Source organism: Salvelinus sp. IW2-2015, linkage group LG20, assembly GCF_002910315.2.
Source record: "Salvelinus sp. IW2-2015 linkage group LG20, ASM291031v2, whole genome shotgun sequence".
NCBI lineage: Eukaryota > Metazoa > Chordata > Actinopteri > Salmoniformes > Salmonidae > Salvelinus > Salvelinus sp. IW2-2015.
In genome coordinates, this window is record NC_036860.1 from 54,361,838 (window position 1) to 54,382,786 (window position 20,949).

At 43.2% G+C, this 20,949-nt stretch overlaps 1 protein-coding gene and 1 pseudogene across 12 annotated transcripts in view; both read left to right on the plus strand.

The window, feature by feature from the left end:
* Window positions 1-19,462, plus strand: part of LOC111982133 (protocadherin gamma-C5) — a 58,759-nt gene extending 39,297 nt beyond the window's left edge. For 5 of the 12 annotated variants that reach the window (XM_070449496.1, XM_024013717.1, XM_024013716.2 and 2 more), the window contains exons 2-5: window positions 5,385-5,446; window positions 6,472-6,528; window positions 7,583-7,692; window positions 17,132-19,462. In XM_070449496.1, coding sequence (XP_070305597.1) covers window positions 5,385-5,446; window positions 6,472-6,528; window positions 7,583-7,692; window positions 17,132-17,379 — 477 coding nt within the window. In that variant the 3' untranslated portion in view covers window positions 17,380-19,462. The other 7 variants (XM_070449497.1, XM_024013721.1, XM_024013720.2 and 4 more) reach the window with 3 other exon arrangements.
* On the plus strand, window positions 18-5,378 carry LOC111982140 (protocadherin gamma-C5-like; annotated as a pseudogene).
* Window positions 19,463-20,949: the final 1,487 nt, after the last annotated feature.

Consider the following 20,949-nt stretch of genomic DNA (forward strand, 5'->3'; position numbering starts at 1 on the left):
GTGAGCATAGACTGAACGAAGTGCTAGACATCCAGTCAGTACTCAACCCTCAATTTTTTCATAGGAATTAGGACAGTGCAATGTAATTTATTTATTAGATGATGAATGTGGTAGGCTACGTTGCGGATATGTTTGTGTCAATTTCAAATATTTATTGAATGACGAAAATTGACGAAAATTGTTACTTTCGTGGCAATTATATAATAATATCTCTATTGTTAAGGTTTCTAGTTGTGAGGACTCATAGAATTTGTCTCTTGGTGGCAAAAAGTTTTACCAGATTTATCAAAGCTTTTGCACATTTTTTCTCCAGTAAGACCAAGAGAAAACGAAGATGAAGTTGTATTGTCTATTGTTATTACCTCCCTCATCCTTTCATTTTTATTTGGACATATTCATATTTTATTTCGGCGTACATAACTCGTTTTGGTGTGTGTGTGCGTGCGTGTGTACTTGCGCGTGTGTGTGTTCGCCTGTACGCGCGTGTGTAGCGGATGTGGCACAACTAATGAGAGCCGCTTATATTGTCCTGCCTTTGTTTGGAGACCCAGGCACCTCTGAAAAAGTGTCCTTTCAGAAGCTACAGGAACTTTGCGCGTGGAAGGGAATCGGTTTTACTTTCTTAATTATTTTCTCTAAATTATCATATTTGAAAGTTATTGAAGCTCTTGGATCGATATTTTTGGTTACTGTGTTGTTCAAGGATAAAATAGGATATTTCCCCGACATGAGGAGTTGAACAATCTGAGTTTTGAAGACAAGAAGAAAGGCCTTGGGATGGCCGGTGCTCTGGTTCTCCTCTCCGCATTATACAGCGCATCACTTTCCGCTGAACTTTCTTATTCCGTATTGGAGGATTTAAAACCGAGGGCCTTTGTCGGGACATAGCGAAGGACTTGGGCCTCGGCGTACTAATTCATGTGAACCCACAAGTTGTGTCTGAATCTTTTGACAAGTATTTTGACGTGAACGCGAGTTTTAGTAATCAAACAAACTATGGACAGAGAACGTCTTTGTGCATTAACTTTGCCATGTTCTCTTACTGTTCAACATGTTTTTCAAAACCCTCAGGAATTACACCGTTTTGTCATCAAAAAATATTTATCTTGAAGTGTCTGAGGCTACCGCACCGGGCACTAGGTTTCGTTTGGACAGCACACAGGATCTAAATGTAGACATCAACTCATTACGCACATACATCCTCATTCCAAACGACTTGTTCATATTGAAAGTTGAATCAAAAAGTGATGGCAGGAAATCCCCCGAGTTATTACTGGAGAAACCTCTGGACATTAAAAAGCAGTCAGTATTCCACCTGCTGCAGTCAGTATTCCACCTGCTGCTTACGGCTGTAGATGGTGGACAACCTGAGAAATCAGGGACTACTTCTGTTCTTATAAATATACTAGATGTCAATGGCAATGCTCCAGTACTTGACCAGCTAATGAAAACAGCTAGGTTATTGGAAAACTCTCCACCAAGCACATTCTTGACTAAACTCAGGGCATCTGGCTCTGATTCTGGTCTTAATGGGGAGATATCTTAACTCTTTGGTAAGTACGGATTTCTCCCGTTTTCGGGTGAAATCCGAGTGAAAGGAGTGGTGGATTATGAAATGGCTGACATTTATGACATCACTGTGCATGCCAGGGCCCCCGCCATGGAAGGCTCCTGTCACATTCAAGTCAAAATCAATTACAAGAACAACAACAACCCAAAGATAATCATAAATGCAGGATCTAAAGTGGTCCAGGAGGACGTATAATCAGACACTGTTATAGCCTTGATCACTTGTAGAAATGGGGAGGTTGACGTCCGCATTCCCTCTGATTTTTAATTTAGGTTGATACCCCCTTTGAGGAGCACTATGCCCTGGTTACAGACGGCCCTTTGGACCGAGAGGCTGTGTCTGAATACACCATCACCGTGACAGCCACAGCCACAGACTCCGGCTTTCCCCCTCGCTCTGCACAACAGTCTATTGTGGTCGCTCTTCCGGTTGTAAATGACAACTCCCCCCTCTTCTCCCAGTCCTCCTACTCGGTTGATATAGCAGAGAACAATGCCCATGGTGCTCTCATCCTGACTGTGACTGCATTCGACCAGGACCTCGGCCAGAACGTCCGCCTCTCCTTCTCCATCCTGGATCATGAGGTGCAAGGCTCGGCCGTGTCCTCTTTGGTCTACATAAACTCTGAGAACGGTGACCTGCATGCCATTCGTTGTAAGTCGCTCTGGATAAGAGCGTCTGCTAAATGACTTAAATGTAAATGTAATTCGTGCCCTCGTCCACGAGCAGGTGAATGTGTTCTAGGTGCAGGTGCAGGTTAAGGAGGCGGGGATAACCGTACAGAGCTCCAATGTGACCATGCATGTGTTTGTAATCGATGAGAATGACCACGCCCCTGCCCTGATCTACCCCGCTCCGCCCCCAGGCGGTGTGCTGCAGCTGTCTGTACCCCGCTCGGCTGGTTTATGACACCTGGGGCCTCATTTATAAAATAGACTTAGGATCAATTTTGATCTTAAGTATGACTTATGCAGAAAACCACGTATAAGTAGTTATTTATAAAACTTTACTTTGACATGGGAATTATCTTATCTCTACGCAAAGTCTAGACTTGACGTAAGTGAGTTTCCTGCTGGTTATGTATGGCTATTCTTTTTTTCCCTTGCAGTTTAAGGTCAGACCATTTATTTTTCACATCAGCCACAGTTCTGTCTTGCTGCCCCACCTCGTTCACTTAAGTGGTGACACACTCCCAAGCTACCTGTTTGGCTTTGTTTGTCAACCCACTATTTAGTCTACCGAATAATAAGTGTTGCTTGTCTTCAATCTCCTCTACCATCGCTGTGATCTCGTCTTCCAAAAAGTTTGCTTTTCTCTTTTGATTCATGGCTATTCCTGACTAAACCCTCATTTGAGCTAGCATTCTATAAAGGTAAATTGCGGATTGTAAGGCACGTTCAGGTGCCGTCAACTTGAAGTTAATTTGCGATTTATAGATCACAGGTGCATAAGTTACAAATGGGCTTCTTAGAACCTGCGTAAGCAAGGTTTTTTATACTCAGTATCTTTTATGAATCCAACGTAAGCACACCGTCGGAAATGATCTTACGACTAAGTTCAAGTATAAATCTAAGAACATTTTTATAAATGAGGCCCCTGGTCAACAGGGTGGTGTGCGGGGACCCAGACAGTGGCCACAACGCCTGGCTCTTCTACGGCCTCTCTGGGAGAGACGCAGGGCTCTTCCATGCGCACGGCCCATAGATTTGAGGAAGAAGATGCTATGTTCAGTGCTGGTGCAGGACAGTGGCAAGCCTGCTCTCTCCACCAGTGTGYCAGTCAATATCACTGCGTCTGAGAAGGGTGCAGACACGTCCTACCAGCTCAGCAGGGCTCTGGCCTTACCCTGGCTCTGATTGGCTATCTGGCCTGTGTCTCGGTTGTGTGTTTGGTGACAAGCATTGGCGTGGTGATGCGCTGGATGAGACACAGAGGCTACCTGACTTGGTTGGGCCTGGGCCCCAAGCAGGCCCTTCACTCCCACTCTCATAAAGACCTCCACCTGCAGCTCAACACGGACGGGTCGCTGCGCTACATGAAGGTGGAGGGGGGTGGGGCAGCAGTGACAGGGACATTGTGTTCGTTAAAACTCCCATGATGAACCAGAACACTCTGAGTGTAACCGTCTTCAACAAATGCAATAGCAATGAAGCCTATGTGAGGGCTCTCTCAAACTACTGAGATAAGACCATGTCAAGACTTAAATGTAAGAGTGCATCTGTATATGTGTGAGTGTTTAGATGTTAACCTCTAACGAGTCACCCTCCCGGATCCAGGATCCTCCTCATCAAAAAAGCTGACTAGCATAGCCTAGCCTAACGCGACAGGGTTAAACCACTTATGGTTACCTCTCAGGAAAATACTTAGCGATTTAAAGACACTTGTGAATTCTCAGGGAAGTACAGAATGTTTTGTTTGTGATTAAGTGCTTAAATCCCAGTGGTGTATCCTCTTGTCTGCCAGGGGGAGACTGAATATTTCATATGACTGCGGGGGAACGCTCTCTGTACTAGACATGCTATTACACCGAGGGTGTTCTCACTCAACATGTGATCATTTGCACAGTGACAGGCATGGGGAGGGACATGGTGAGTAGGATGTGGGGGTATGTGGCAGTACGGGTCATAATAATGAGGATATTGAGGTCAGCTGTTGACCTTTGACTGCTTATTGAATGAGGTAAAGCTAATAGATTGGGGTTGTTGCATTGAACCTATAGCCAGTAGCCACCACTCATGACCTCACCAAACAGAGTACCTGACTTTCTCTCTGTCTGACTTTATGTGACTCATCCCTTAAATTGGCAACTCCCTGAGTCAAGCCTCAGTCATAAATAGATGGAAATAGACCTTCATAGAGAGGATCGTTTTTTGCTGTATACTATTCACACATTTGACCTGCTTTTAATCAGACCTATATTTGTCATATATCGCAGAGCATATCTGTTTATTGAACTTCATGACCCCTTGTTGCTTCATATGAAAGTACAGTAATAACTCCTGCATGGCACATCACCAATTCATAGAGAGTAGYCCAGAGTATGAGAGTATTACAGGCCTGGCCGTAGGGCTTCTCTAGGCTGCAGGCCTGGCAGGGCTCTGTCTGTGTAATCCATCCCAGGGTTTAGAGTATCAGTGGGGCAGGGCAGAGCTGCAGATTACAGCCCCACTGACTGACTCTCTCTCTCTCTCAATTAAATTCAAGGGGCTTTATTGGCATTGGAAACATATGTTAACATTGCCAAAGCAGGTGGAGTAGATAATATACAAAAGTGAAATAAACAATAAAAATTAACAGTAAACATTACACTCACAAAAGTTCCAAAAGAGTAAAGAAAAATAAATAAAGACATTACAAATGTCATATTATGTATATATACAGTGTCTCTCTCTCTCTCTCAGCCTGGCTTTGGCTAATGATCCAGGGTTTGGAATGATATATTTCCTAATCTATAGCAGATATAGCTTGAGTGGAAAGCTCCTTTGTCAATACGTTGGGAGAACTGTGGTTAAATATTTAGCATTATTAAGCTTGTTTTGAAGTTGCTTGTAACAGGAGTATGTTTGATCGTTCCTCTCAGCGGACTCGCTCAAGCACGTCACTGGCAAAATAGTCAGTTCAATAATTCACATGTTCTCTCACACTGCTTTCTCTATCGTTCTCTCTAGCACTGTCTCTTTCCCTCTTGTCTTCTATCCCCATGTGACATCTGCTCTCTTCTTGGCCCACTGAAGGACAAAATGGCTTCCAGTGCTGATGACTGAAGATGACATGCCATCAGTGGCATTTCTAACAGTTTCTCCTCTCTCTCCAGCAAAATCCACCCAACATTGACTGGCGCTTAAACCAGCAGGCACAGAGACCTGGACCCAGTGGGTAGGTGTTCAGCTTCTTTGAATATATACATCACACGTGCACCTACACACACGTGCACCTACACACACACACACACACACACAACACCACCACACACACACCACACACACACACACACACACACACACCACACCACACACACACACACACACACACACACACACACACACACACACACACACCTCATTCCTATACGCATTCACAATTGAATTTAATTACCACAATGTGAATTAATAATTTGTGCCTACGATATGTATTCCATTGAAAGATGTGAAGACTAAGGCAGTTGTCTGTTTGAACAGAAAGTACACATTGGTGCCCCACTACTCTCCACACAGATCCAATAACACTGAGTAATGGGTCATCTAATGGTTGTTATATGGTAGTTGTGATAGTAATTGTGAGTCCTTCAGTAGTAGTTGAGTAGAAGTGATTTATAGATAGTGTGATGATTGTTTAGTTGTCAGTGTGCTTCCAGAAGAAATCAATCAATAGAGATCGGATGACTGTTGTGTGGGTGAGGTTAAAAGTACGCTAGTGTAGAGGTAGGGGCAGTCCTGTGGTTGTGGTAGTGTTGTGAGTATAAGGCCTGCTTTAGATTAGCAATGTCTTTCACACTGTATTGTCATTTCAGACAGTAATGGTAGATGTGACTTGCTGCATCATTTGCTTTTGTAGAAGATGCTTGGATTATCTGACACATCTTGATTAACAGGTTGTGGCTCTATTGGTGGAGCAAATGTTGAGCGTCTGAGTGTCTTGGAGTTATTAGCCACTGATTGCATACTGTGTCATTCAAAGAAAGTGAGACAGTAGATTGCTTAACATATGGACAATGACATGTAATTAGTCACTGCGCAATTTCTATTTTGTGGCAGCACAAATCAGAATGTGACACACCATTGTATTGTAGTTCCTTTTCTAGAAACTGAAAAGGAACCCTGTTGGCTAATGAAGGAGTCCATCTGATTGGCATGGGGCTGAAGGAGTGATGGCCAGAACTGTTTCCCCTGTCTGTGTTTCAGCACATACAGGTACAGCACCAGCACCCAGCAGAGATGGACACCGTACGGGAAGGCGAGGTAGAGTGGAGTAGGTAGAGCAGAGTGGGCTGTGCTGAGTGTGCAAGGTGGCCTCCTGGTCTTATACGTGATGCTGTCTGGCTGGCTGTAGGCTTGGTGCAGCTGTGTGTAGTCAAGCCTGGCTTCTGGCTTTTGAGTGTGTGATAATCTGTACATGCTCTTGCGGTCTAGCTGTGTAGCTGAAATGGGTCGAGGCTTTGTGGTGTTTGTGGATGTGCTTAGCTCAGCACTGTTCCGTAGTCTTTGTTTTATACTTTGGGTTTGTAGGCTTCGCTGAACTGTGTAGTTTGTCCTTTTATTCGTAGTGTAAATGTACATGTTCCTGTGGTTCTGTCGGTCTGTCTCTGTCTATCTGTCTGTTTGTGTGTGAGTGTATGTGGTTATGCTAGCGGGTGTGTGTGTTACTGACTCCCCTATGGCTGTAATGAACCCAGCAAACAAAATTCAACGTATCTCCCCAATCCTGCATTTCAAATTTGAACATATTTGATGGTAAATTAAGGGATTGAGAAGAACCATATAATATCTGATCATCTTCAGCCACTCTCCAAAATAAAAACATGCACACATTCTCTCATCGTCCCCCTCTTTTTTTCCTTTCTCTCTCTGTCTCTCACTCTCCCACCCACACAGTAACACACAGCATGTGTACAAGACACATAGCATCTGGGCAGCATCCAAACAGCTCAGTTAGTCCTTACTCTGTGTGTTTCAGTGTATGTGTGTCAGCTTGCGTATTGTGGATCTGTGCTACCTAATAACATCTATAGCACGTCTTGATCTGTCTTCTCCCAGCCTCCATATTGTCTGTGCTCTGTGATGCTCCGGGAGCACTGCTCACTCAAAATGGCTGCTGGAGGCTGAGTGTTGCCAGGCTGACAATCATGATGGGAAGAGAATGTCCTCTGTTTTGTGTCTTTGTGAAAGAGCGAGAGAGAGAGAGAGGTTCACATTATATGAGAGTGTGTGTGTTCATGAGAGAGTGCAAGACACAGTGGGTGAGAGAGATTTGTGTGTATCTGTTATACTAACTCCTCCCCTTCCTCTCCTCCAGAGCTGGCCCCCATCCTGCGGGGGCAGGTGGTGTCGTAGCTGGAACAGGACCCTGGCCCACCCCCCCCACCGAGGCTGAGCAGATCCAGGCTCTGATGGCTGCTGCCAATGGTGAGTCTGCTGCCTACATCTCCCAGAAATCCCCTTGCCTTCTCTGTCTTTAGCTACCTCACAATGTTACCTCAGTATACGAGAGAGAGAGAGAAAGAGAGACTTTGTCTTTCTTTAATGAAACATTCTCATGTCATTAAAACCTCACCACCATCCCATTAAACAATAGTAAAGGGTCTSTTACCCCCCCACCTTTGACCCTGTTCCTCCTTGTTAGCCAAATAGCCAACTTTGCCTGAGCAAACATAAAATTCAACAAAACACATTTGGCCTTTTCCTTTTTTGAATACCTGTACCCCATTATGAACATCCCAACAGTAAAAACCACCCCTAACCTCTCACACAGACATTTCAACAGAGACATTAATGGCATTAACCTGGCACACGAATCACAGTTTCTCTCATAACACAGAAAGGACACCCCTGCCCAACTACTGGTTCAATCTGTGCCAACCAGCTGTTAGTGGCCAGGGCTCCATGAAGAACCTTCCACTGGAGGTCCCCTGAACTCTTTGGTACTGGGGATTTGTAGTGCCCCCTCCATCTAAAATCCACCATACTCTCAGCCCCACATAGCCCCTGCCACTGATGTGCCTTCACTCCTGTTAGGCTTCTAATGTTCCTAACCTTAACGCAGAGGTTGTAGAGGGCTTTACCTCCCACACCCTCAAACTCCCCCAGGCTCGGAGTGTTAAAATCTAACAAGACCTCCAGACCCCCTTGCCTGTCCCCAGTCTCTGCCATCACCTGCAGTGGCGAAACATTGGTGGCTCCTCCCCCTTTGGCCGCTCAAACACCCCCCTTACCGGCAGCCAGTTTATGCCAAAGGGAAGATGCCACCAGGTTGTTGATTATCAGCACCCTCCCTCTATATGACACTTGGGACAGGAGCCACCTCCACCTGGCCAGTCTTGACACCACTGCCTGTGACAGCCCCTTCCAGTTCTTCCTGACCCACCTCTCCGAGCCCAGGTACACCCCCAACACTTTAAGCCCTTCACAACCCCACTGCAAACCCCCTGGAAGCAGAGGAGGTGCCCTATCCCCCCATGCCCCACATACCAGAGCTTTGCTCTTGCCCCAGTTTACCTTGGCTGATGAAGCTCCCTCGTACACCTTCAGACTAGTCTCTAGTGCCTGCATATCCTGACCATCCCTGACCGTCACAGAAACGTCATCTGCATATGCTGACACGGCTATGCCTGTCAACACACCCATGCCTGTCCAGCACACTCCCTGCAGTCTCCTACAAAAAAGGCTCAATGGCTAGTGTATATAACGGCCCCGATAGAGGGCATCCTTGTCTAATGCCCCGTCTCATCCAGACTGGCCTACTGAGCCCCCCTCCCACCTTGACCATACATGACGTCCCAGCATACAACATCTTCACACTGGTCAAAAAAAAACTTTTCCCAAACCCAAAAACAGACATCACATTAACTTCTCTAGGATAAGGGGGCAGTATTTTCACTTTGGATGAATAGCGTGCCCAGAGTGAACTGCCTCCTACTCTGTCCCAGATGCTAATATATGCATATTATTATTACTATTGGATATAAAACACTCTGACGTTTCTAAAACTGTTTGAAGGATGTCTGTGAGTATAATAGAACATATGGCAGGCAAAAACCTGAGAAAAAATCCAAACAGGAAGTGAGAATTCTGAGGCTGGTCGATTTTCAACTCATCGCCTATTGAAATCCCAGTGGGATATGGATCTGTTTGCACTTCCTACGCCTTCCACTAGATGTCAACAGTCTGTAGAACGTTGAATGAAGCTTCTACTGTGATGTGGGGCCGGATGGGAGCTGTTTGAGTCAGTGGTCTGGCAGAGAGCCAGATCCTGGTCACGCGCATTCCACATGATATCGACTTGCGTTCCATTACTTCTATAGACACAAAGGAATTCTCCGGTTGGAACGTTATTGAATATTTATGATAAAAACATCCTAAAGATTGATTCTCTAATTAGTTTGACAAGTTTATTCGACCTGTAATATAACTTTTTGAAGTTTTCGTCTGACGTTCGCCTGGATCTGCRCGACCGTTTGGATATGTGTGCTATACGCGCTAACAAAAGTAGCTACTTGGACATAAATAATGGACATTATCGAACAAAACAACAATTTATTGTGGAACTAGGATTCCTGGGAGTGCATTCTGATGAAGATCATCAAAGGTAAGGGAATATTTATGATGTAATTTCGTATTTCTGTTGACTTCAACATGGCGGAGAAATGTTGTTTCTATCTGAGCGCCGTCTCAGATTATTGCATGGTTTGCTTTTTCCGTATTTTCTTTTTGAAATCTGACACAGCGGTTGCATTAAGAACAAGTGTATCTTTAATTCTATGTAAAACATGTATCTTTCATCAAAGTTTATGATGAGTATTTCTGTTATTTGATGTGGCTCTCTGAAATTTCTCTGGATATTTTGGAGGCATTTCTGAACATGGCGCCAATGTAAACTGAGATTTCTGGATATAAATATGCACATTATCGAACAAAACATACATTTATTGTGTAACATGATGTCCTATGAGTGTCATCTGAGGAAGATCATCAAAGGTTAGTGATTAATTTTATCTCTATTTCTGCTTTTTGTGACTCCTATCTTTGGCTGGGAAAATGGCTGTGTTTTTCTGTGGCTATGTACTGACCTAACAYAATCGGTTGGTGTGCTTTCGCCGTAAATCTTTTTTGAAATCAGACATGTTGGCTGGATTCACAACAAGTGTAGCTTTAATTTGATGTCTTTCATGTGTGATTTCATGAAAGTTAGATTTTTATAGTAATTTATGTGAATATGGCGCTCTGCATTTTTACTGGCTTTTGGCCAAGTGGGACGTTAGGGTATCCCAGAGAAGTTAAACAGATACTCATGGGCCACTCTATCAAAAGCCTTCTCTTGATCTAAAGAGACCAGTCCAAAGTTCACATTAGAACCTCTCAACAAGTCCAACATGTCCCTGATTAAGAACAAGTTGTCTGTGATTGACCATCCCGGTACACAATATGTTTGGTCCTTGTGTACTATAAAGTCCAGATGGGACTTCATTCTGTTAGAGAGGACCTTGGCAAATATCTTGTAGTCCGCACAGAGCAATGCCTCCAGTTCTTAAGTTCACACAAGTCCCCTTTTTTGGGCAGGAGAATCAGAGCCGCCCGACGGCAGCTCATCGGCAACTCTCCTACCCCGACGCATTCACGCAACACGCAAAAGTCCAATTATTCCCCAGAATATTTGATAAAACTCCACTGGGATTCCATCGACCCCCGGTGCACGGCCAGGGGACATCTGGGTTACGGCCTCTGCCAGTTCATGGGACAACAGAAGAATGTCCATTTCTTCCCTCTGTGCCAGAGAGAGCTTAGGGAGTTCTGCAAACAAGACCTGAGCAAACATAGGATCACACAGTTCTGCCCTATACAACTCAGTATACAACTCCACAGTCCGCTCCCGCATCTCCCCCATCACAGAGGTCACCCGCCCATCAGACAGCCGTAGACAATGTATGCCCTTGGCTTCACTGCTCTGTTTTCCAAACCTACGAAGAAAGAGCTGGGAGCTTCCATCACTTTGAGCATGGAGAACCTTGCTCTTACAAGTGCTCCCTTTGCTTTAACCTGGAAAAAACTGCCCAGGTCCCTACGTAATTCGGCTAAATTAGCCTGGAGGCCTACATTGCCTTGCCCCACCATCTCTATCTCACTAATACGATGCTCGAGTTCCCCCAATACTCTCCTAGCCTCTGAGGATGAGAAAGCTGTATACTGTTGACAGATAAGCCGAATTTGGACTTTCCCCACATCCCACCATTGACTCAGAGACTCATACTCCTCTCTTTGCTGCCTCCACCTTTCCCCAAAAATCTGCAAACCTGAGCAAAAAGTGGCATCTTGTAAGAGCTTTTCATTAACTTCCAATAGGATGCATGCCGAGGCCCTGGTGAAATAGACAGCTGAGCCATGGTTATGTGGTTATCCGACAAACCCATCGGGAGATTGGTAGTGCCCAACAGCCTATTGCTCTGATTCCTGGACATGTAAAACCGATCAAGTCGGGCTGCACTCACCCTAGCCCCAAAGACCTTCACCCATGTATACTGTCTTTTGTCAGGATGTTTAGGTCTACAAACATCCACTAGGTCAAACTGATTAATGATGTCCCTTAACACTCCCACTGACCCTAAATGAGGCTCTTCCCCATTTCTGTCTTTCTTAAAATCTATTGTACAGTTCGAGTCCCCCGCCGACCAACAGTGTCTCCTCAGGCGTTACCTGTGAGGGTTCCTGTCTAAGACTCCCAAACAGAACCCCCCTCTCTCTCCCTGTGTTAGGTGCATACACATTTATAAAGACAAAACCCATGTTGTTCATTTCTGCTTTTACAACAAGCAGCCTACCCCTACACACCTCCCTTGAGGAGCACATTTTTATAGACAGACCCGGTACAAAAAGGACGGTCACCCCTGCACTAAAATTTGTCCCATGGCTCAACACACTTGCCCCTTTCCACCAGAGCCCCCAGTCGACTTCATTCACCACATCACTATGTGTCTCCTGCAGAAACAACACTTGTACTTTATTTTGTTTTACATATTCACCCAACACACTCCTCTTTCCCGCATCTCTGGTGCCATTTATATTAACCTCTCTAGGGTACGTGAGACGGTAGCGTCCCACCTCTTCAACTGCCAGTGAAACTGCAGGGCGCCAAATTCAAAATAACAGAAATCCCATAATTAAAATTCCTCAAACATACATGTATTTTACACCATTTTAAATATACACTTGTTGTAAATCCAGCCACAGTGTCCGATTTCAAAAAGGCTTTACAACGAAAGCAAACCAAACGATTATGTTAAGTGAGTGCCTATTCACAGAATAACACAGCCATTTTTCCAGCCAAAGAGAGGATTCACAAAAAGCAGAAATATAGATAAAATGAATCACTAACCTTTGATGATCTTCATCAGATGACACTCATAGGACTTCATGTTAGACAATACATGTATGTTTTGTTCGGTAAAGTTCATATTTATATCCAAAAATCTGAGTTTACATTGGCACCTTACGTTCAGAAGTCACAAAACATCCTTTGATTTTAAAGAGAGACACATAAATTTACAGGAATACTCATAATAAACATTGCTAAAAGATACAACTGTTATGCATGGAATTTTAGATGCACTTCTCCTTAATGCAACCGCTGTGTCAGATTTCAAAAAAGCGCTCAGAGCCCAATCAAGACACAAATATAGCCGCCATATTATGCAGTCAACAGAAGTCAGAAGTAACATTATAAACATTCACTTACCTTTGATGATCTTCATCAGAATGCACTCCCAGGAATCCCAGTTCCACAATAAATGTTTGTTTTGTTCGATAATGTCTATCATTTATGTTCAAATTCCTCCTTGTTGTTCTAGCGTTCAGTACACTTTCCAAACGGTCCGCTGGACCTGCGCGGGCAGGTCCAGCGGAAAGTACGGACGAAAAGTTAAAAAAGTTATATTACAGTCCGTAAAAACATGACAAACTAAGTGTTGAATCAATCTTTAGGATGTTTTTAACATAATTCTTCAATAATGTTCCAACCGGAGTATTCCGGTGTCTTCAGAAGTGCGATGGAACAGAGCTCGCTCTCACGTGAACGCACATGGTCAGAGCATGGTCACCTCATGGCAGACATGACTCATTCCTCTCTCCTTCGGCTCCACTAAAGAGTAGAGGCACCAGACAAGGTTCTAACGACTGCTGACATCTAGTGGAAGCCTTAGGAAGTGCAACATTACCAATATCCCACTGTATCTTCAATAGGAGCTGAGTTGAAAATCGACCAACCTCAGATTTCCCACTTCYTGGATGGATTTCTTCTCAGGTTTTTGCCTGCCTGGTGAGTTCTGTTATACTCACAGACATCATTCAAACAGTTTTAGAAACTTCAGAGTGTTTTCTATCCAAATCTACTAATAATATGCAGATTCTAGCTTTTATGACTTTGTAGCAGGCCGTTTACTCTGGGCATGCTTTTCATCTGGACGTGAAAATACTGCCCCCTACCCCAAAGAAGTTAACTTCTACCGAGTCAGAAACCCGGATCCGGGAGCACCCCCCACCAGTAAAAAAGCTGAATAGCATAGCTAGCATAGCGTCACAAGTAAATAGTAGCATCTAAATATCATTCAATCACAAGTCCAAGATACCAGATGAAAGATCCACTTCTTGTGAATCCAGCAATCATTTCTGATTTTTWAAATGTTTTACAGGGAAGACACAATATGTAAATCTATTAGCTAATCACGTTAGCGAAAGACACAATTTTTCTTTGTCCACCATTTTTTCTCTCCACCAGTAGCTATCACCAATTCGGCCAAATAAAGATATTGATAGCCACTAACCAAGAMAAAACCTCATCAGATGACAGTCTGATAACATATTTATTGTATAGGATAGKTTTTGTTAGAAAAATKTGCATATTTCAGGTAGRAATCATAGTTTACAATTGCACCCACCATCACAACTCGACTAGAATAAATACAGAGARCAACGTGTATTACCAATTTACTCATCATAAAACATTTCATAAAAATAGASAAAGCATAGCAATGGAAAGACACAGATCTTGTGAATTCAGACAATATTTCAGATTTTCTAAGCGTTTTACAGCGAAAACACAATAAATCGTTATATTAGCATACCACATGTGCAAACGTTACCCCAGCATGAATCCAAGGCAACGGGAGCGATAACGTTATGATCACCAAAATATATTAATTTTTTCACTAACCTTCTCAGAATTCTTCCGATGACACTCCTGTAACATCATATTACAACATACATATAGAGTTTGTTCGAAAATGTGCATATTTAGCCACAAAAAAMCGTGGTTATACAATGAGAATAGTAGCAAAACTGGCCTGAAAATGTCGGGCGCTATCTTTGAGAGTGATCTAGTCTAATCGATAGCTAATCATAAACTTGACTAAAAAATACAGGGTTGACAGGAATCGAAAGACAAATTAGTTCTTAATGCAATCGCTGACTTACATTTCTAAAATTATCCTTACTGTGCAATACCGGGTCCGCCAAAGCGAAGCTACACATAACAAAATGGCGATATATGCGTTTAAAATTTTTCAACAGAACAGCGATTTATCATCATAAATAGTTCTTACTGTGAGCTGTTCTTCCATCAGAATCTTGGGCAATGTATCCTTTCTCCGGTCTAATCGTCTTTTGGTCGAAAGATGTCCTCTTGTCCCGTCGAAATGGCCAATAACGTTCGGTATGTACAGGAAACGTGCCCAGCTCATGGAAGAGCGTCACAAATAAATGCCTCAAAATCGCACTAAACGGATATAAATTGCTATAAAACGGTTTAAATTAACTACCTTATGATGTTTTTAACACCTATAACAAGTAAAAACATGACCGGCGATATATTACTGGCTAAACCAAGGCTTGGAAAGGGGTCGGTCCGACGCCCTTCATGCGTCCAGCGCAGGATCCAAAAGAAAGCTACTTCCGGTCTTTTCTGTTTTATACAGGCCCTAATTGCGCAATCGACTCCATTCAAATTGTCACCACTTACTGACATCTAGAGGAAGGTGTAGGCAGTGTTTGTATCCTCATAGCATTCACAGGGACATTAAAACTGACCTGGGACCAGAGGCCAAGATTTCTGAAATCTCACTCCCTGTCAGGGAAAGTGCTGTAGATAGAGTTCTGTTCCACTCAGAGACATAATTCCAACGGTTATAGAAACTAGAGAGTGTTTTCTATCCAATAATAACAATAATATGCATATTGTACGAGCAAGAATTGACTACTAGGCAGTTTAATTTGGCAATGTCAAAAAAAATAAAGTGCTAACAGCACCCCCTATTGACAAAAGGTTTTAAGAAAGCCTACCCAAAGAATCTCCATAAGAAGTGGGAGAAAAGCCAGCAAAGGAAGAGACCAATTGCAAAGCTCAAAAAGCCACAGTGCCAGAAAGAAACTATTAATCTAAACAGTGTCTGAAGGTCAATCTTACGCACTGTTGTGACCCACTTCCTCAACCTAAACTGTTTCCTGGGTGAGAGGACACCATGCCCCTCATTTTTCATAGCATGTTGTACTGATCTTACAAACTTTCTCGGATCAGAAGAAAATGCCTATTTTTTCCCCTTGGTCTCATTCAGGAATCTTGTCAGTTCCTTCACCGTATACTTTGACCCCTCTGCTCCACCCTGGTCGAAGGGGTAAAAAGAGGCGAAATTGGCACCAACACACCCCATACCAATATTCCACTAGCAATGAGCCTACCAACCAAATGTTCTCTTTTCTTGAACACAACCACAGCTTTATTCATTCTGGAAGTGGAATGTATAAATTCAGCTCCTACCTGTTCAACGACCGCGAGCAGAACCTCCTCCACCTTAACTCCATTCTCAGGAATACACCTGAAACCATGCCGTAACGACAGCCTCTCCTCTGCACTAAGCTGAGAAGCCATCGCACACACCACACCTTCCAAACCCTAGGAAACTAAAACTCTGTCCTCTTCCACCCTAACTTTGAAAAAACCTGTGGATACTGCTAAAACAAATAGTGCTTTAATCCTCCACCATAGAAAACAAAAATTGAAAGAAAAGACCAAGGACAGAATCAAGAAAAGTTAGGACAGAGCCCTCCACAACAAACTCTCAAATTCCAAAAGAACGAGAGAGAGAGAGAGAGAGAGAGAGAGAGAGAGAGAGAGAGAGAGAGAGAGAGAGAGAGAGAGAACACTGAAGTATCTCTGTTCTCATCTGAGGACTGATGGTGAGATGGTGAGATAGAGATCTCTCTGCCACGGGGTAGAGCTACAGAGAGAGCCCTGTTGGAGAGCAACATCTCAGGCACTAGATTCTAAGTGCATACAACTTTGTTAGATCAGAGTGGCAGTTGATAAGGAAACAACACATCCTTCCTGTGTTTGCCTCCATTAGGACACACTGAGAGAAATGCTGCCAATTACACATGTGTAGAGCACAGTGTGATTCTCTACAGTCCCTGTGTATGAATGAAGCAACACAGAGGGCTATGGGACACAGAGCTCTTTGTTTCAATGCTCCCCAGCTGCAGTCACTCAGAAACCTGTGCACTGCCTCTCTCTCTATTACCATTACCGTGTGATTAGTCAGTGTAGCTAATCCTCAATTCTAAATTATATTTGATTATATCTGAATGTGCTGTGTGAAGTTATTTACATCTGATCTCTGTGTGAGAGAGCGGAGGTTCTATATGTTGTGGGGAGGGGAGGGGCTGGCAGGCTCAGAACAGAGTGCTGAGCTGGAGCTGCAATGCAGTGCAGCAATGACTCTCAGTGAGTAACGAGTCACTCTTTCTTCACAGCAGCACAACACACCCAGCTATAACCCTCTCTGCCTCCCTCCCGTCTCTCTCTCAGAGGTGAGCGAGGCGACTGCGACCCTTGACCCCCGCTACAACGCCCAGTTCCCCATGCAGCATGTGCCTGATTACCGCCAGAACGTCTACATCCCCGGCAGCACGGCCACCCTGACAGCCAACCCCCAGCAGATGATGCCCCAGCAGGCCCTGCAGGGCCCGCCACAGGCCATGCCCCAGGTAGACGTCCCCAATGCTGCCCAGACCCCCGCCAGCAAGAAGAAGTCCACCAAGAAGGACAAGAAGTAAGCCAAGCTAACACCAAACCCAATCACCATGGACACCAAGACCCTTTACACCCATACTGCAGAGCGTCCTCCCTCAATAGAAGCCTTGATCTTTATTTTTCTTATGCCATTCAATCTGATAGTTCAATCTGATAGTTCAATCTGATAGTCCCAGCGTTGTGGATGTAGTGAGCATATGTTAAAATGTTGGTAGTGGGCAATTGCTGTACTTTTACTCCTATGGTCATCACAGCCAGCTTCGGGCAGAGGTTATTGGTTTGTGGTGTATGTGGGGTGGGAGGGGGAGGAAGAGCAGAGAAAAGAAGAGGGCATGAGCTGTATTTTGGATTCAGATAGATTTCATGTACCTGGAATTCATGTAGTGATCTAGCTCTGCATTATAGCATTCTAAAGAAAAAAACATCTGAATGTTTGTTTTCATTGAAACTTTTGATGTTTCTCTAAAATGCAAAGTAGTTGCTTCTTATGACGACATGAATTACACTACCTTCTTGTTTATTTAGAGAACTTGCTTTAGCTCTTTAAGGAATGAAGTAGACAAGACGTGTTGCATGATTCATCCTAAGGATGAAGAACCACTGAAGATAAGCCTACACTAACATACATTTGAAGAAAGAGGCTAGCTCAACTTTGTCACAAAAATACAAATCTCATGTGAGAATGCATACCGTGGCATTAACATTTTGAAATGTAAGGTTCATTGTAGTTATATGACTAGTAAGCATAAGAACAGATTCTGATTTTGTGTTACCTTTAATGGTGACCATCAAAGTATATCCAGCTGCTTTTTAAAATCTTGTCCAAGCAGGATTCTGTGGTAACTTAGATCATTTATCCACGATTGTAACCTTTTTCCATAATTATTGGTAGAATCCTGTACTGCATTAAAACTTTGTTTAAATAATGTAACAGTGTAAAGGTGATGGATCAGTATTTTATAAACTTAGAACCAGCATTATTTCGATATTGTATCAGCGTTGTTGTAACGTTGTATTAGCGTTATGCCGAGCTGGCCCAGTGTGATTGGCTCTGCACTGTGGCCCTCTCTAAGGCTCATAGACAGATTCCTGTGACCACGACCCCAGGGTTGTGGGTTACGGTTAGGGTTAGACAGAGTCCTGTGACCCCAGGTTAGGGTGTGTGGTAAAGGCATAAGGAGGGGAAAGGGTGGACAGTCTCTGTCCTCTTGCCACATGTACAGTATCTCTTTGGCTATGACAGCCTGTAAATGTGCTCGAATCACTTCTTCAGGCCAGACCACAGGTTCAGTACACTACAACTCCAGGCACTGTAGGACGTTCTGTAATGGACAGTTTACAGGAGCCTCTGTAGAAGCATTGTTGTGCGTTCAGGGCAATATCAGGACCATGGACAGAGACCACCTCCCTCTCCTCTCTTAGAAGCAGTCTGGGGCACAGAGAATGTTTTCAGCCCATCCTTAACCCTGCCAAATCCTCAGCTGCACTGACACTCTTCCCCCATGTAAATAAGACACAGCCAATCTGAGAGAGAGACATCACTCTCTCACCACAGCCACACTGCTGGCTAGTACTGGAATGTTTAGAATATTTTTCAGGAAACAAATCTGATAACATTTTTTTTTTTAAAGAAGTGGTTAATATTAAATGTAGTGGTGTAGTGACTAAGATTTGAGCAAACGGACTCGACCAAGCTGTAAATAAAACTAAAACTTTCAAAAGACAGTCGTAGCTAGAGGCTTGTGAAATTTTTTGTGCATATTTTTGTGTTTTCTCTCTATCACTTTCTTTCTTTGGTTACACCAAACTTTAAATTTTAACACATTACACCTACATGTCTTTTAAAGTGTGATTCCATTTCCCTGCACTTCGGTCTGTGTTTGTGATTTTGATCAATTGTTTATGCTACTGGAATGCCACCCTTGCTCATATGAATATAAATATGTGTCTTCTAATCCTCTTTATTCTATTGTATTATCTTCCCTATTAAAATGTTGTTACACTCTTATTTTATATGCAAAAATGTATACTGCTGTTTATTTCTTYATGGTTTTTGTTTATTCTCTGCTCACTGACATTTACAAATAAAAATCTCTTCTGATATGATGTCTGTGTGTGGCCGTCTCTTTAGTATTGGTTTGTTTTTTACTGATGAATGATGCTTTGGTAGCTGGTAAGAGGAAGGGGATTAGCATAGCTAATGGCAGCGTCCTTATTGGAGCCTGTCTGTTGGAGTTGACTGAACTGGAGCCATGGCTCTAAGTAATCCAGTCTTTGTTCAGCACAGTTCAGCCACAAACGATGGAGTGGAGCGGGACCCTAATCCTGTACCAAACGCCTAGTCTTTCCCTCTATATAACATTCTAAACCTCAAACGCCTAGTCTTTCCCTCTATATAACATTCTAAACCTCAAACGCCTAGTCTTTCCCCCTTTATAACATTCTAAACCTCAAACACCTAGTCTTTCCCCCTTTATAACATTCTAAACACGTATTCTTTCCCCTTTTATAAATTCTAAACTCAAATGCCTAGACTCTCCCCTTATTGACATTCTAAACCTCAACGCCTAGTCTTTCCCCTTTATAACATTCTAAACCTCAACACCTAGTCTTTCCCCCTTTATAACATTCAAAACCTCAAACGCCTAGTCTTTCCCCTTTATACATTCTAAACCTCAAATGCCTAGTCTCTCCCCCTTCTAACATTCTAACCTCAAAACTAGTCTTTCCCCCTTTATAACATTCTAAACCTCAAACACCTAGTCTTTCCCCCTTTATAACTTCCTAAACCTCAACACCTAGTCTTTCCCCTTTATAACGTTCTAAACCTCAAACGCCTAGTCTTTCCCCTTTATAACATTCTAACCTCAAACACCTAATCTTTCCCCCTTTATAACATTCTAAACACCTAGCTTTCCCCTTTATAACATTCTAAACCTCAAATGCCTAGACTCTCCCCTTATTGACATTCTAAACCTCAAACGCCTAGTCTTTCCCCTTTATAACATTCTAAACCTCAACACCTAGTCTTTCCCCTTATTGACATTCTAAACCTCAAACACCTAGTCTTTCCCTCTTTTAACATTCTAAACCTCAAATGCCTAATCTCTCCCCCTTTTAAATTCTAAAACCTCAAACACCTAGTCTTTCCCCTTAATACATTCTAAACCTCAAATGCCTAGTCTCTCCCCCTTTATAACATTCTAATAATAAACTCTTTCCCCTTTATGACATTCTAAACCTCAAATGCCTAGTCTCTCCCCCTTTATAACATTCTAAACCTCAAACACCTAGTCTTGATTTATAACATTCTAAACCTCAAACACCTAGTCTTTCCCCTTTATGACATTCTAAACCTCAAAGCCCTAGTCTTTCCCCTTTTAATAAATTCTAAACCTCAAATGCCTAGTCTTTCCCCTTTATGACATTCTAACCTCAAAGCTAGTCTTCCCTTTATAACTTCTAAACCACAAAACCATGTTCTCCCTTTATAACATTCTAAACCTCAAATGCATAGTTTTCCCCTCTTTTATAACATTCTGAACCTCTGTGGTAACTTAATAATTTTATCACCGATTGTAACCTCTTTCCAT